General features: G+C 38.6%; 1 protein-coding gene across 2 annotated transcripts in view; it reads left to right on the top strand.

Annotated features, from left to right (window-relative positions):
• spsb4a (splA/ryanodine receptor domain and SOCS box containing 4a) overlaps positions 1 to 14,048 on the top strand; it is a 32,640-nt gene extending 18,592 nt beyond the window's left edge. The window contains exon 3 of one of the 2 annotated variants that reach the window (XM_027148712.2): positions 12,758 to 14,048. In XM_027148712.2, the coding sequence (XP_027004513.1) occupies positions 12,758 to 12,885 (128 nt within the window). In that variant the 3' untranslated portion in view covers positions 12,886 to 14,048. The remainder of the gene's footprint in view (positions 1 to 12,757) is intronic. The other variant, XM_027148711.2, reaches the window with a different exon arrangement.
• Positions 14,049 to 15,823: the final 1,775 nt, after the last annotated feature.

The following is a 15,823-nucleotide window of genomic DNA, read 5'->3' on the forward strand; positions in this document are numbered from 1 at the left end:
GTTGAAGTGTCCAATGGAGTTAAGAGATTTGCGCTAAAGCTATTTTCAAGACTTTAGATTGGTTAATAACTTGTAAAAATGACAGACCCACATGGGGACTGACCAATAGCATCGATATGTGAAAAAATCTGAAATTGACAAAATTTGGACATAAGAGGTTTCCGCCCGACAGCTACGATATAACAATAAATAACATTTAAGCACTACCATACAGTACATTTCAAAATAGCAAGCTTCTTCCTAAGTAACTAGTTACATTTTAGATAATATGGTATATTTAATAAAAAAAAATACGTTGATGCTCATATTCATAAGTTCATAAGGAAATTATTCCAATACAGTCACTCTATCCGGTGTCAACCAGATGCGGATGGGTTCCCTTTTGAGCCTGGTTTCATCCTTGTATCATCTCGGGTAGTTTTTCCTCACCAGCGTGACCCTTGGCTTTATCATTAAGTATAAATATGAATTTAAATGTAAAATTCTTTTTTATAATTATAATTTAAAGAAGAAGATTTTTTTTATTGAATATAAGATTACAATTTCAAAGGCAGACAAAATCACTAGCATGGACAATCAGCTATCGGTTTTTCATAACATTTTCAGAAATGAATTTATAATAGATGGTGTTAAAACAGAGACTGTTATGAAATCGATATTTTATAGCTCTAATGCTAGCAAAACAGGCATGTCACTTGATGCTGGTTGGATTCCAAATGACGTGAGACGGGACTACACACTGGCAAGGCATCATGCACATACACATTCACACAGTTACTCACACATGCTGGCAATTTGGAGTAGCGAGTTTACTTTCCACCAGGTTTTTGTGAGTTGGGAGGAAAACGGAAACCAACCAAGCGAGAACATGCGAAACTATACACCAGCAGTAACCTGAGCTCAGAATCACACCATGCAAAATTATGCTGATTCCTTTTTAAAACAATAATAGTAATCAAAATTAAAATGTATTGATTGTGTTGTACTGTTTGTTGAATACAACCTTGGGGACAACCTTGGGCAGTGTTTTGGATTCCAGGAAGTCTGCTCAAATATTTATGAGTTGCAATAAATATTATAAAAGGGTTCATGCAGGATGTGTGTATTCAGATTTTTGATCGATCCTGTTAAATTAAAAAAAAGAAAGAAAGAAAGTAAAAAGAAAAAGAAAAAAGAACCCTCATTTATGACATCAGACAGCTCAAGGTCCTCGGTCCTGAAGACTTTCCTGTGGCGGAAAAACATACTTACAGCCAAACATTCCTTCCACCAAGGATTAGAAAATGTCACAGAAACTTCATAATATCAACAATTAAACATTTTATTTTGTTTAATTTTGTTACATTCTATAAAGTAACATAAAATCTGTTTATTAGGGTAAGACGATACGTAGATTCCGTAAATATTAATTATATTATTATATTTGTTTCCGTAAATATTAAACCTGTGAACAAGTTGTTACTATATAAACGACAACATAATGATGTGACATACGGCTAAGTACGGTGACCCATACTCAGAATTCGTTCTCTGCATTTAACCCATCCAAAGTGCGCACACACACAGCAGCGGGCAGCCATTTATGCTGCGGCACCCGGGGAGTTGGGGGGTTCGGTGCCTTGCTCAAGGGCACCTCAGTTGCGGCCGGCCCGAGACTCGAACCCACAACCTTCGGGTTACGAGTCAGACTCTCTAACCATTAGGCCACGCCTGCCCACATTAATAAAGAGAGCACTAATATAAACCCATAGCGACTGTGAGGTTATAGAAAATCTATAACCTGTAGAATATAATATAGAATGTATAATCTATTCCATCACGTCTGAACGATCAGCATTGAGAATTCAACATCGCTGTGGTACAATGGTTTTGTTCGTATGGTAAAGCTGAAAAAAGCGCCAGAGAAAGCTGCCATATGTAGCCAAATAATATCCTTTTAAATTGTGTGTATGAGGTGAAGGTTTCCCACTCCCTCCTCATTCCTTTTTCTCCTACTGTGTTGTGCTTTCCCTGAGAGATAGTGGAAGCTTAATTTAGATTCCTTCCCCCATGGAGAAGGATAAACAAGAAGACGAAAGGAGTGAGACTAAATGACTCATCTGACTCAAATTAAATGACTCATGTCTGGGGTGGAGGGGAAATCAGGTACTTGATATAGAAGTGAGAAGATGAAAAAGAGACAAAAATTTATGACATATGAACCGGAAAGAAGAGACAAGGCTAAAGAGTATTGTTTAAAAAAAAAAGAAAGAAAAATGCTGAAGAGAGAAGAAAGGACAAGAGAAAGAATCAGCCTTTTTTTTTTAGATTATGTGTTGTATGTTTGCCAGCATGCTGCATTCTCAGCTTGGATGTGTGGTAAACTTTAAACTCCATCTCAGCATCTGTGTTATCTATTGTCTGTGTGTGTGTGTGTGTGTGTGTGTGTGTGTGTGTGTGTGTGTGTGTGTGTGTGTGTGTGTGTGTGTGAGTGAGAGAGAGAGAGAGAGAGAGAGAGAGAGAGAGAGAGAGAGAGAGAGAGAGAGAGAGAGAGAGAGAGAGTGCTAGCACCTGGATCTATAATATTTCTCTAAATCTACAGCCAAGTGTGTGTGTGTACATGTGTGGAAAGAGTAGATGATGGCTTTTTTGAAATTATGGCTTTCCTGAAAAAAAAAAAACACCCACACACCATTTCTGTGTTGGCGGTGTCAAATACGCTGTTATTATGGCTGTCTAGTATTCTGTGTATGAGGCTGTCACTCAAGGATTACGGTATAATTACAATATTTCTTTTTAATATAGATTTTTTTTGGCCTCCGAATCTAGCTCATGCCACCAAGAATCAGCAAATTAAGTTTAATGGAGTTTAATGTCAGTATGTAAGCAATAACCTAATTTTTAATTGTGTGAGAGAAGTGTGTGAGACAAAGCATTTATCATAAAATACATAAGGGATAGAAAATGCAGACTGAAGAAGAAAGGTACGATAAGAAATAAAGCGACTTATATAATGATATTCTAATAAAACGATTGAAATAAACATATAATTAGAGTCTAGTGTTTTCTAGTATATCACTGCAGGAGTATTGTTAGTTGTGTTTTAGTCTATCATTTGCTGCAAATCTGGTTTAATTCAACAAAATTCAATCGAATTCAGTTTTTGCGTTTTTTACAATAAAGCATGAGCAAGCCAGGGCTGATGGCGATGACAAGGAAAAACACCATGAGAAGATATTATGAAGAAACCGTTAGAGGAAACCGGATAGTGCGATGGATAAAAAGTGCAATTGTGCAACCAGGAAATGAATTTTAATGAATTGAAATTTAAGACAAATCTTCTTGAAGTTTTTCATTTATTGAGATTTGAGTGTGAAAATGTTCATTTTCAGTTTTAGTCCTAAAACCATCTCCATGGTTTCTATTGGTACAATCCAAATCAATCCCACGTATCTCCAGGATGTTCCTCCGCAGCAGAGAGCAGCATCCAAGTGATGAGAAATCCAATATGGCTGTTATCTCATTATGCTTAGAAAATAGCACTTGATCCAGCATCATGCGGTTTTGGACAAGTCGCTGGAAAATAAATACTGATCTGTTTGATCATAGTTAGGTTTGCTGTAATGGTTCTGCTGCTCCATCATCAAACCCATCCTCACTACCATTTCTCAGCCACATGCTCTCACATCACTACAAATATTTGAAGCATTTATGTCCCCTTTCTTCCCTAGATTACAAAAAGTTTGGTCCACTTGCCAGGCAAGACTCTGCAGGGTTTTGCACCGTTTTTTTTCAAAGTGTCGCTCATTATTTCAAATCCCCCTTCGCAACTCACTGCTTTGTCAGCAGGATATCACCAATTTGAATTTGCCAGGCACTTTTCCTGGTTTTAATGAGAGAAAAAAAAATCTGTATAAATTCGTGTGTGGTTCTGCACCTCCCGGAAGAATTCACACTAACTAGAAGTACATCATTAGCGACACACTAACTGTCACTCCTATAACTCATTATCACTTAATACGCGAGGAGGAATTTATTTAAAATACATAAATCATTTCACAGCCATTGCCTCAGAGCTGGAATTGTGATTTTGTGATTGTTTTTTGTTTGTTTTTTTCTGAGTAATATTTAGCCAATTTGTTAATTGAGAGAAATGAGATATCTTAAGTACCCAAGTGTATGATTTGGTAATATTACATTTTACCTCAATCATGGAATGATAATGGTGTTTGTGAAATAGTTATACTATGTGATACTCCAATTCTCAGTACATTTTTGTCCATTTTCAACAAATATTTAGCTGTACATGTTAAGTATTAGGGGGGCACGGTGGCTTAGTGGTTAGCACGTTTGCCTCACACCTCCAGGGTTGGGGGTTCGATTCCCACCTTCGCCTTGTGTGTGGAGTTTGCATGTTCTCCCCGTGCCTCTGGGGTTTCCTCCGGGTACTCCGGTTTCCTTCCCCGGTCCAAAGACATGCATGGTAGGTTGATTGGCATCTCTGGAAAAATTGTCCCTAGTGTGTGTGTGAATGAGAGTGTGTGTGTGTGTCCTACGATGGGTTGGCACTCCGTCCGGGGTGTATCCTGCCTTGATGCCCGATGAAGCCTGAGATAGGTACAGGCTCCCCGTGACCCAAGAAGTTCAGATAAGCGGTAGAGAATGAATGAATGAATGTTAGGTATTAGGTAGGAAATACCCACCACATATAAAATGTTCAATTCATGTTACTATATATGTCTGAATTATTACATTTTGGCCACAAGATACTCCAAATATCACTCTGTGCTCTCAATATAATACTCTTTGGTCAGGCTTTGTATTATAAAAACACCCACCCTAGAGGCTTTGTACAAAAATTAAACCTGTGTTTTTGTGGTATATGTGAATCCTCTATCATTTTTTTATTTGCCAATTCACACCTTCATGAAACATGCATCCAAAATCCAGCCATAAATCATCACCCATGGATTATGAATTACATAGCAGTACAGGACAGTGCAATACCACAGGTGCTGCTCTGCTAACTAAGCAGAAACAGCGCCTACTCGCAGACGTATAAAGGCATTACCGATGAATAATATGTGCTGAGATTTGTCTGAGTGTGAGTCGCAATCTAATAGTGCATAATACATAACTTTATGCTATGCAAAATATGTTGTAGGGAGAGAAACTGCACATAAAACCCAAACTTGCTTTACCACCCTGTCAGGGTTTCTACCAATGCTACCAGTTTACTGTACGAATGTTATGCCTTACACATTTAAAAGACGACTGTGTATCTTATATTGGACTAGGATATGTGTATGTGTAAGAGATAGATGCTTAGTGACAAATGTAAGCAATCAGGGAGGATGAAGTCACATTAATTATGTGTCAGATGGATGAGATGCAAGAACAAGCTACAAGAACATGTTTTTTAATGCACTCCCACATAAGCATATACTCAAAAACATAACAGTCATGGAAAACGTCACATTCATTCAGACAAAGAACCTCCAGATTTAACCAATGAGTCATTTGAAGACCTATAAAGTAAGGCTTGCTGCTTGGAATTATACACACAGTGAATCATATTTTTTTTGTATACACGAATAATAACTTTGAAATTCTAAGTACATGGAAAAGAAATTGCTGTAAAGTGTTTGGACTACAATGATTATGCAACATGAGCGACTCAGGTTCAACACATTATTGTTTATAGCACTTTTCATAATAGACATTGTCACATGCAGTCCTAAGCCAGCTCTGTGGTTTCTGTAAGTGATATTATCTACAACAATCCCACATATCTCCAGGATGTCCACGTGGGACCATCCTCAGCAGCACAGAGCGTCATCAAAGTGATAAGAACTCCAATAATATGGCTGTTATTTTATTATGTTTGGAAAATAGCACTTGATCTATTCATACATTCATTCATTTTCTACCGCTTATCCGAACTTCTCGGGTCACGGGGAGCCTGTGCCTATCTCAGGCGTCATCGGGCATCGAGGCAGGATACACCCTGGACGGAGTGCCAACCCATCGCAGGTCACACACACTCTCATTCACTCACACACTCACACACTACGACAATTTTCCAGAGATGCCAATCAATCTACCATGCATGTCTTTGGACCGGGGGAGGAAACCGGAGTACCCGGAGGAAACCCCCGAGGCACGGGGAGAACATGCAAACTCCACACACACAAGGCGGAGATGGGAATTGAACTCCCAACCCTGAAGGTGCGAGGCGAACGTGCTAACCACTAAGTCACCGTGTACCCCACCCCCCCCACACTTGATCCAGAATCATGCAATTTTAGGAAAGTTGCTGTAAACTGTACACCATCCGTTTGATCATTGTTAGATTAGCTGAAATATTTTGCTAGCCCATTATCAAACCTAATACTTCCACCACCAACACAAACACCGTCTTCATTACCTTTTCTTACCCTCATACTCTCACATCAAATCATAGTTCTGGAAAACTGTCCTTTAACTGGTTGGTTTTTATAATAAGATACGAGTTGGTGTTATTCATCTAGCTTGAGTAACATCAGCATTATAGATGACTTTCTATGCCACCATAACATTTACTTATTTAATACAGTTTAGAGCCATTTTCTAAACTCCCTTAACTCCAACAATGTTTGTGATTATGATAAGGATAAAGTATAATTTTCCTCACAATGATCTAATAAACATAACAAGTCTTTAGCTCCATTTTGGTTAGGCTTCTGAGAATTTGTGGGCAGCAATCGTGTGTATTCATGTGAATATCTGTCTAGGTTTTCTTTGTATCTTTTATTCGTCCAATTGTCAAATGACCAACTGGAAGTTGCATGAAACAGAGCAGAGGTTTTCTAGAAGTTGTTCATCCATTATCCTCAGTGTACTCCAAAAAGCCTTCCCAATATTTGAAGCGTTATATTCCACCCAAGTAGTAAAACTGGCTTGTTTGTTGTACACAGACACAGAGATATCTGAACGTGTCACTCTGGTCTGGCTAGGTGATGAATCCTTCCATTAGAGGACTATCCGTTCTAGCCCTGGAGTCACGTAATTTACTACATTTCTCTCCGGATGTCCTGTCAGTATGACAAAGCTATTTACCGTGCCTCTGAAATACGAGTGGAATAGTATGGAAAAGTCATTGATTATATGGATTTAACAGCACACTTTGTCATGTTTTGGTCTATTTTTGGGTAGTCACATTTTAAAGGTACCCAGTAATAACACTTTTCTTCCATTATTACATATATTCTCCCATTTTCATGGTTTACAGCCATACCATTATACCATGACACGGCTTCATTCTTCGTAGTCTTTGTAGTTTCTGGTTTTGGCTTGTTAGGAGTGTGAGAAAAAAATCTTGGCTGTCTGGGCATCTCTAAACTGCATATTAAAAAACTCTATTCCAGTTTGTAACAATTAAGAAAAAATGTTATGTCTGGAATTGCCTGATTTAGCATTACTGACTGAATTATTGAGTCCTGTAAAAACCTTTTGCTAACAGCTGACAATGTATTTAATTCCTAATTCATTCATTCATTCATTTTCTACCGCTTATCCGAACTATACTCGGGTCGTGGGGAGCCTGTGCCTATCTCAGGCGTCATCGGGCATCGAGGCAGAATACACCCTGGATAGAGTGCCAACCCATCACAGGGCACACACACACACACACACACTCTCATTCACTCACACACTACGGACAATTTTCCAGAGATGCCAATCAACCTACCATGCATGTCTTTGGACCGGGGGAGGAAACCGGAGTACCCGGAGGAAACCCCAGAGACACGGGGAGAACATGCAAACTCCACCCCCAACCCTGGAGGTGTGAGGCAAACGTGGTAACTACTAATCGTATCTCTTTACTTTAGCATCTGGACTGTTTGTAGTTGTGTAGAATCCAGCAAAATATATATAAAAAATGCAGCATATTTTAACTAGTTCATCTAGGCATGAAGTTTGTGAGCAACTCAGCTCAAGTGTTTCCTTGAGAGTTGTTCTGTTACCCACCTGACCATTATTTTTCAATAACCATGCATCCCGAAGTGTTTAGCAATTTGCTAGCTATAACCATTTGAATTTCTAAATATAAGCTTGTCGATTTGCCAAGAAAATGCAAAACCATCCAATTATTTTTTTTTCGAGGCAAAAGTAAACATCTTGCTTTATTTACTTTCACTTGACTGATTTGACTTAATTAGAATATTACAAGCCAAGTACTTGATTGAATGGCATTATTAGTCACACATCTGCTTAGATTCTTTGTAAATAATTCAATTATTTGTTTTTGACCCAAAGGCTTTCTGCTAGGTAATAAAAATGTGCTCATCGTCAGTCAGAGTTGTTTCATTTTCTGCTTTTCAAAATATTGCCATGGCTTTCAGTAAAGACATTTCTGAAGAGCAGGAGAGTTGAGACTTTGAGGTCAGTGCGTTTTGCAAGGCACTAATAGCCTCAGGGAACGATGTGGAAGGATGCACTTGATGTCCAAATGACTCAATGAATACCATATGAGTCAGACCTGAATCAGGTGAGAGCTAGTTTGCTCCCTTTTCTGTTTAATGACAATCTCTTTATCTCAAGAACATTCTTGGCATTTATGGGCTAAGAAGACAGAGACAGATCTTTGTCACGATCTATGGGACCATGCTGCCAGACAGTGCTGGCTGGTGGGGATATAAGAGTCTGTGCACCAAAGTCCACTAGTCCATTTATACCATTAATACTTGGTTGGCAAAAATATTTTGCTTGTGCCATTGTCATGCTGTTCAGAGTTCTACAGCACAACACATGTTGTAGTCGTGGGTGAGCGTCTGTCGGATGGTCTCACTCTAGCAGGTTTCATGTGTCGTCCTCTATGTTTACTTTCAAGTCTAAGCTTCCCATCTGGTGTACCATGCCTTTATTGTGTCGAAGCTGCAGGTCAGAGACTGGCCAGACTGTGTGTTTCATCACTGAGATGACTTTCTGAATCATGATGTTCTCAAGGTTCATATAAATGCTGAGATTTGTGAAGAGTGTTAATTCTGGACCTATACACTCCTGTTGTTCTCGGAGGTTCTGAAGCCTGATTATCCCATCGGATGTACAGTACAGACCAAAAGTTTGGACACAGCTTCTCATTCAAAGAGAACATTTAGTTCATAACAAAAAAGTGTGAAACAACTGAAAATATGTCATATTCTAGGTTCTTCAAAGTAGCCACCTTTTGCTTTGATTACTGCTTTGCACACTCTTGGCATTCTCTTGATGAGCTTCAAGAGGTAGTCACCTGAAATGGTCTTCCAACAGTCTTGAAGGAGTTCCCAGAGATGCTTAGCACTTGTTGGCCCTTTTGCCTTCACTCTGAGGTCCAGCTCACCCCAAACCATCTCGATTGGGTTCAGGTCCGGTGACTGTGGAGGCCAGGTCATCTGGCGCAGCACCCCATCACTCTCCTTCATGGTCAAATAGCCCTTACACAGCCTGGAGGTGTGTTTGGGGTCATTTTTTTCCACACTTTTTTGTTATGTATGTATATAATTCCACATGTGTTAATTCATAGTTTTGCTGCCTTCAGTGTGAATCTACAATTTTCATAGTCATGAAAATAAAGAAAACTCTTTGAATGAGAAGGTCTGTCCAAAACTTTTGGTCTGTACTATATGTTTAGTACAGTTAAAAAAAAAAAAAAAAAAACCTGCTTGGATTTTGAGTGCTTGTTGGATTTTGGGTGCTGTTCAAATACGTGCTTGTGTATTAAGAGTGTATTTATGTATAGTCTAGTTTCCTGGTGGCCCAGAAGCAAGATCCGACGCTCTCATTGGGTCTGATTCTCAGGCAGGAAGCTAACCCAGCCATTGAAGAGCTACCTCTCAGTACCAGCCCCAAAACGTGAGCTACATCAAATCTGCTCACCATCTCATCCATGGATGTGACCTCAAACACGGAGCATCTGAAAGAACAACATTTATGTATAAACTATTGAGGTTTTGTGTTCTTGAATAATTGTCTTGGTTTAGGAATTTTAGCATACGGTTTTAAGGACCTGTTCAGACAACACAACATAAGTCAGTGACAGCGCAATGTTTGTCATATTAGTTACAAATTCATTACAAAGTCATTACAGTTTTGTCAACATAATAATGTATTAGAATGATTAGCAATTATGAGAGAAGAGAGTAAGCAATTAATTAAAAAAAACTGCATAGCATTTGACAGCAAAGGAAAAAAAAAACTTCATTATTTTCTGGATGTTTTTATAAAAAAGTCTGCATTTTATTTCCCTGATTTATTTTTTCAGGTTTAAAGCCAAAAGTCTGTTTTTAATAGCCCTAGACAATAAAAAAAAATAATAAAAAAATCTGGCGCTAGACCGATCTACAAAAGAAAAATCTGAAAACCAAAGTTTGTGATCAAAAACACATAACTTGTTGCATAATCTGATAAATTGAATAACTTTAGTCTAAAGAACCGAGAATTTATTTTGGACACAAAAACTGGCATGCTTTGAGAATCACATCCATTTCATCTAGTGCTACAAGGAAACTTTTGCTTTTTTGTTTATACCAACCGTATCACAGCAGGCTGTATATATTACCGTGTATATTGATTTCATATCTTTGGCATGCATTTTCCCTCTTTTGCATAAATACTGGTGTCTTATCTAATTTGGTAAGCCAACCTTGAAGCCAGCAGGGTCTTGTACTTGTTTGTATGGTGTAGAAAAGTAATCCTGAGTGTTTTACTGTGAGGAGAGGTACAGTAGGACGTAAATGATAATGGGTATCGAGGCTTGCGATGGAATATGACTACCTCATCAGTCACTGCTAGCATGAATGCATGGATCCTGTATTAATAATGTCCAAACTTATGATTCCAACCAGCCTTAATATAGACCTTCACAACAAAAATATTAGCGCTAATATCATCCAGGACATTTAATATGATGTCATTTAAAGGAAAATTCCAACTTTGAACCCACTAACTATAAGATATTAATCTTTAGAATTAACTTGTGGTAAAAGATTAAAGAGAACCACTTTTTTATTTTACGTCCAACATTCATTCATTCATCCATTCATTCATTCATTCATTCATTCATTCATTCATTCATTCATTCGATTTGTACCGCTTATCCAACCTTCTCGGGTCACGGGGAGCCTGTGCCTCTCAGGCGTCATCGGGCATCGAGGCAGGATACACCCTGGACAGAGTGCCAACCCATCACAGGGCACACACACTCTTATTCACTCACACACTCACACACTACGGACAATTTTCCAGAGATGCCAATCAACCTACCATGCATGTCTTTGGACCGGGGGAGGAAACCGGAGTACCCGGAGGAAACCCCCGAGGCACAGGGAGAACATGCAAACTTCACACACACAAGGTGGAGGTGGGAATCGAACCCCCAACCCTGGAGGTGTGAGGCAAACGTGCTAACCACTAATCCACCATGCAATCCCCCCCATGTCCAACATCTTAAATTGAATTGGATTTCAGTTGAGAACCTCTGAGAAGCACACAGATGTGTTAGCAATTGCTGAGACAATGACACCTAACTGCATGAGCAAACAGATTTATATCATCCACCATTATGTAGTATGAGGTACATGATTGTTCTAGCTGATTCAGTCCTTTCCCTGGCTTCACATTTTGGAAGCAAATTGACAACATGCCATGCAGAACACATTAACACTCTGAGATGTCAGATGTGAAAAAGCATGACACGTCATTTACTAACAATCCTACATCATTCTCTGTAACGTTTGATTAGTCTCAGTTAGCTGAAGCTGTCGGTAGCAGTGAGGGAGCATGTAAGGCACATGGTGTCTGGTTATAGCCAGATGGGTAACAGAAGTATCATTTGGAAGAACTGTCTCCATTGGCAAGTAGTATCAATTATTCAAAAACTCTGTCAGTTGGAGTGGAAGGGTGTTCAGTGACGGGAGATTTGGAGTGACGGGAAAATACTATCCATCTTGCCACGCATAAACAGATGTGTTGAATTATTTTGTGTTCGGCTTTGGCTAGAGTTGTGAAACACTTGACAGAGCTTCACTGGTAACAATCAGGACTTCAGGCTCCATGACACTGCAATAATCCTACATAAATATTTATAACAAACTTATTCCAGTAGGCAGGTGGTATTCTGCTTCACAGCTTCCTCGTCTGTGGTTCGATCCTGAGCTTAGGTTACAGTCCGTGTGGAGTTTCACATGTTCTCCAGTTGTCAGTGTGGGTTTTCTGCCACCTTCTAAAAACAGATGGATTACAAGGATTCATCACCCTTATGTGTTTTCTTGAGATGTACCAGCATCAGAGTGTATTCTTGGGATAGCCTCCAGTTCTGACACAATCCTGACTAGGATGAATAGCTTACTCAAGATGGATGGATGAATGAATGAATGAATGAATATTCCTATATGCCATTTTTATCATTAAAAACCCAATTGCCAAACTGCCAGCTATTCGTAGGCACATTTGGTTGGTAACCATTAGAAAAACTGCTTTATTTACACAGCCTGACCTTGATTAGTTTTATTTACACAACTAAAAAAGTGCCAACATGCCCACAACAATCCCACGCAGACACAACATCTATCTAAGTCAGATGGCCCGACAGAACATCCATTCTAAAACGATGCACCAAAAATGATCTTTAAGTGAGTAGGATGTACCAAAAACTGTTTACATTTCAGCACAAACTAATATTTCTCTCTCTCTCTCTCTCTCTCTCTCTCTCTCTCTCTCTCTCTCTCTCTCTCTCTCTCTCTCTCTGCTTCTTTTTCAGCTGAGCCCCTGCCTCTTATGGACCTGTGTAGGAGAGCAGCACGTCTAGCTCTGGGCCGTGACAGATTGCAACAGATTGAGACCTTGCCTTTACCCCAATCTCTGAAAAATTACCTCCAATACCAATGATGTGGACAGATCCACACAAACACACACACAGCATCTCAATCGCCTAAGAACAGACCACCAAGGGCAAATGTTTACACTACAATCTGTGGCTACAACCAGAGATGTTTTTGTTCTGTTTCTTCCTACATTATTTTTTCTGGATTTTGGATGGTATGAAGGAGTGGACCGTGAGGTTAGAGTGTAAGGATGGCGCAGTGTCCTCCACTGTTAGTCTCTCCCTGAATGTTAGGGCTTGGCATTAAACAAAAATAGTTGAAGAACTTTGAGAATGCTCATTCGAAAGAATGCTTAAAACATTCCAGAAGGAAACCAGGCACCTTAGAGGCCAGACTCTGGAGCTGGAGCTGGAGCTGGAGCCGGAGCCGTATACGGTTTCAAGCAGGTCTTACCTTTTGCACAAGGGCGACCGCTAACTACGTTAAGACCCAATTAACGAGTCTAGTCAATAGGTGCACTGATGCAGCACAAACACTCCAAGCAAACATTTCCAACTTGATCTAATTTAAGTCATTTTCCTGAGTGTGTACCTTAATTTTAAGGTGAGTGTGATTCTCCCCATGGTTGATTTATGAATATTATGATACAGATCCTGTTACAAGTTTATTTCAATGTTTTCTTTTATTTATCTGGATGTAATTCCTTTTTAATGAAAATGACACTGTGCATACAAGCACATGGACGTGATAAATCCATCCCAAATGGCTTTTTATTTGAAACCAGGATGCTGCTTTTTTCTATTATTATTATTATTATTATTATTATTATTATTATTATTATTATTATTATTATTATTATTATTATTATTGATGCTGGTTTGTCTGCCTGATCAAACGGGAGATCTGCAGTAAACAGTGGAATGTAAGGACACCGCTAAACATTAGTATATTTAAAAATGTGAATAAAATCCAAGTGAATGAGAACAATGTTGCACTGTTGTGCATGCATGTGTGTGTGTATGTGTGTGTAGAGGACATTTCATAATAACTGAAAAGTGCACTAAGGAGAAGAATTACAAGAAGATGGTATTCCATAATAGCGTCCTTTAACATCTTTAGCTCAAACACTAGAAATGAAACAAAATAATATGTTTACTTCTGGATTTGACTACAGATAGAACTGAAAAATACAGGTAATATATATTATGTCAGTGTTGCAGCGAAATCGTTCTTCGGATAAATGTGATGTCCCGCTGTGGGACCAAAACAAATGTGAAAGAAGACTTTGATTTAATCCTCAGCTGTCAGCTAATGAGTCTGGAGGCGTTTATAGTGAATTATATACTGCCATTTTGCAACAGCTTTTAAATGATATAAATATTAATTATACATAAATTCACATATACAGCTAAGCTTAGTTATTTCATATGTGCCAGCACTAGCACATTTTTTACAGTATTAAAAAAATGGGCATAGTTGATATCACATGAGCATTCTTATATTTTTGTCTTAATGATTATACATGTTGGGACATTTCTACTGAAAAAGGGCAAAAAACAGGGAAGCTAATACCAACAATACTAACCTAAATGTAATACTTATTCAATATCAGCATGTCCCGAAGTGTTATTCTTCTTATACTACTTATACTATTCTTTTTATTAAAAAAAAAGACATTTAACATTTTTTTAACAAGTTTTTTTAATTATAATATTTATAATTAGTCCTTGAGGTGTCTCGGTGCAGGAAATATGGAAATACGCAACGATCAATCGTTCAATGCCTTTCCATTAAGTGTTTCCATTAGACATAATTGTTTGTGTGAAAACAGACAGAGAGACAGACAGACAGACAGTGAGAAACAGAGACAGGGAACTCATTCACCACTGTGGGGCCTTTGTGAATACAGTGTGAAAAGAGCGAGGCATCCTTCTTGCACTTCCTCCTCTCCGTTGGGACAAAGTGGCGTATCAGAGAGAATGGAGATATAAATAGTGACATATCTACAGCAGCATTCAGACTGGGAGCTTCTCAGTGACACATATGACCTCATGACCTCCAGACTGTATGCAGGTGCATCCTGGATTCAATAAACTCCTGAGAGCGCTCTCAGAGTTGTTTTTGTTAAAATGACGCTAATAGACATTGCACACAAGCGCTGATGGTTGGTTGTGATATTAAATAGTAGGATTAAATCTACCAACAACAATATGAATGAGATTTCGTCCCTGAAATAAAAATGTGTGTGATTTTTATTTATGCTATTCTAAATTTCATTGTAAACATGGTAGATCAGAGTCAAGAGACTCCCAAAAGTTCTTATTGAATAAGAGATTACATGGATTTCACTCTGAATTTAAATTCATCATGGTTGCTTTTGTCTGTCATGTTGCACACCAAAACATGGAGATATAACAAGATAAACAATCATAAGATGTACAAACATTCTGTTTTTCTTTCTCTCTCTCTGAGTAAATAAAGCTTTCCCCATCCCGCAAGTCTGCTGCTGCTGTTCCCACTCTCTTTACTTCCTGTTTAGCCCGTAGCTTCCTTCAAGTCCCGACAAATCACCTCTAGGTCTGCAACACCAAGAACAAGCTTTAACTACAATCTTATGGAAGGAATTGCATCAGAGATGAAGCTATCATGTAAAACGTACCACAACTGGACATAAACAGCTGACAGACAACAAAGGAAAAAGATGAACAAAAAGAAAGTGAAGCACAGGCATATGTTCATACTGTTTTACACAATAGACCCCAGGGTATTTTGGTACACATTAAAGAAGTATCATGTGAAGACCCTAGTAAGTGTGTAAAAAAGCAGGCCTGGGTGGTGATCATATTGTGATAGTGGATCAAAAAGGGATTTCAGTATTTAGTATTTTTCGTATTCTGGTTATCCAGATCCTCTATTTGGACCTGTATCCAGACCTGGAAGGCTTAAAGAACCTTGCGTGTACAAAAGATATGGGAGAGCTTAAATAGCTAAGGTTAAAGTAT

This window comes from Tachysurus fulvidraco, chromosome 1 (genome assembly GCF_022655615.1).
Source record: "Tachysurus fulvidraco isolate hzauxx_2018 chromosome 1, HZAU_PFXX_2.0, whole genome shotgun sequence".
Taxonomy (NCBI): Eukaryota; Metazoa; Chordata; class Actinopteri; order Siluriformes; family Bagridae; genus Tachysurus; species Tachysurus fulvidraco.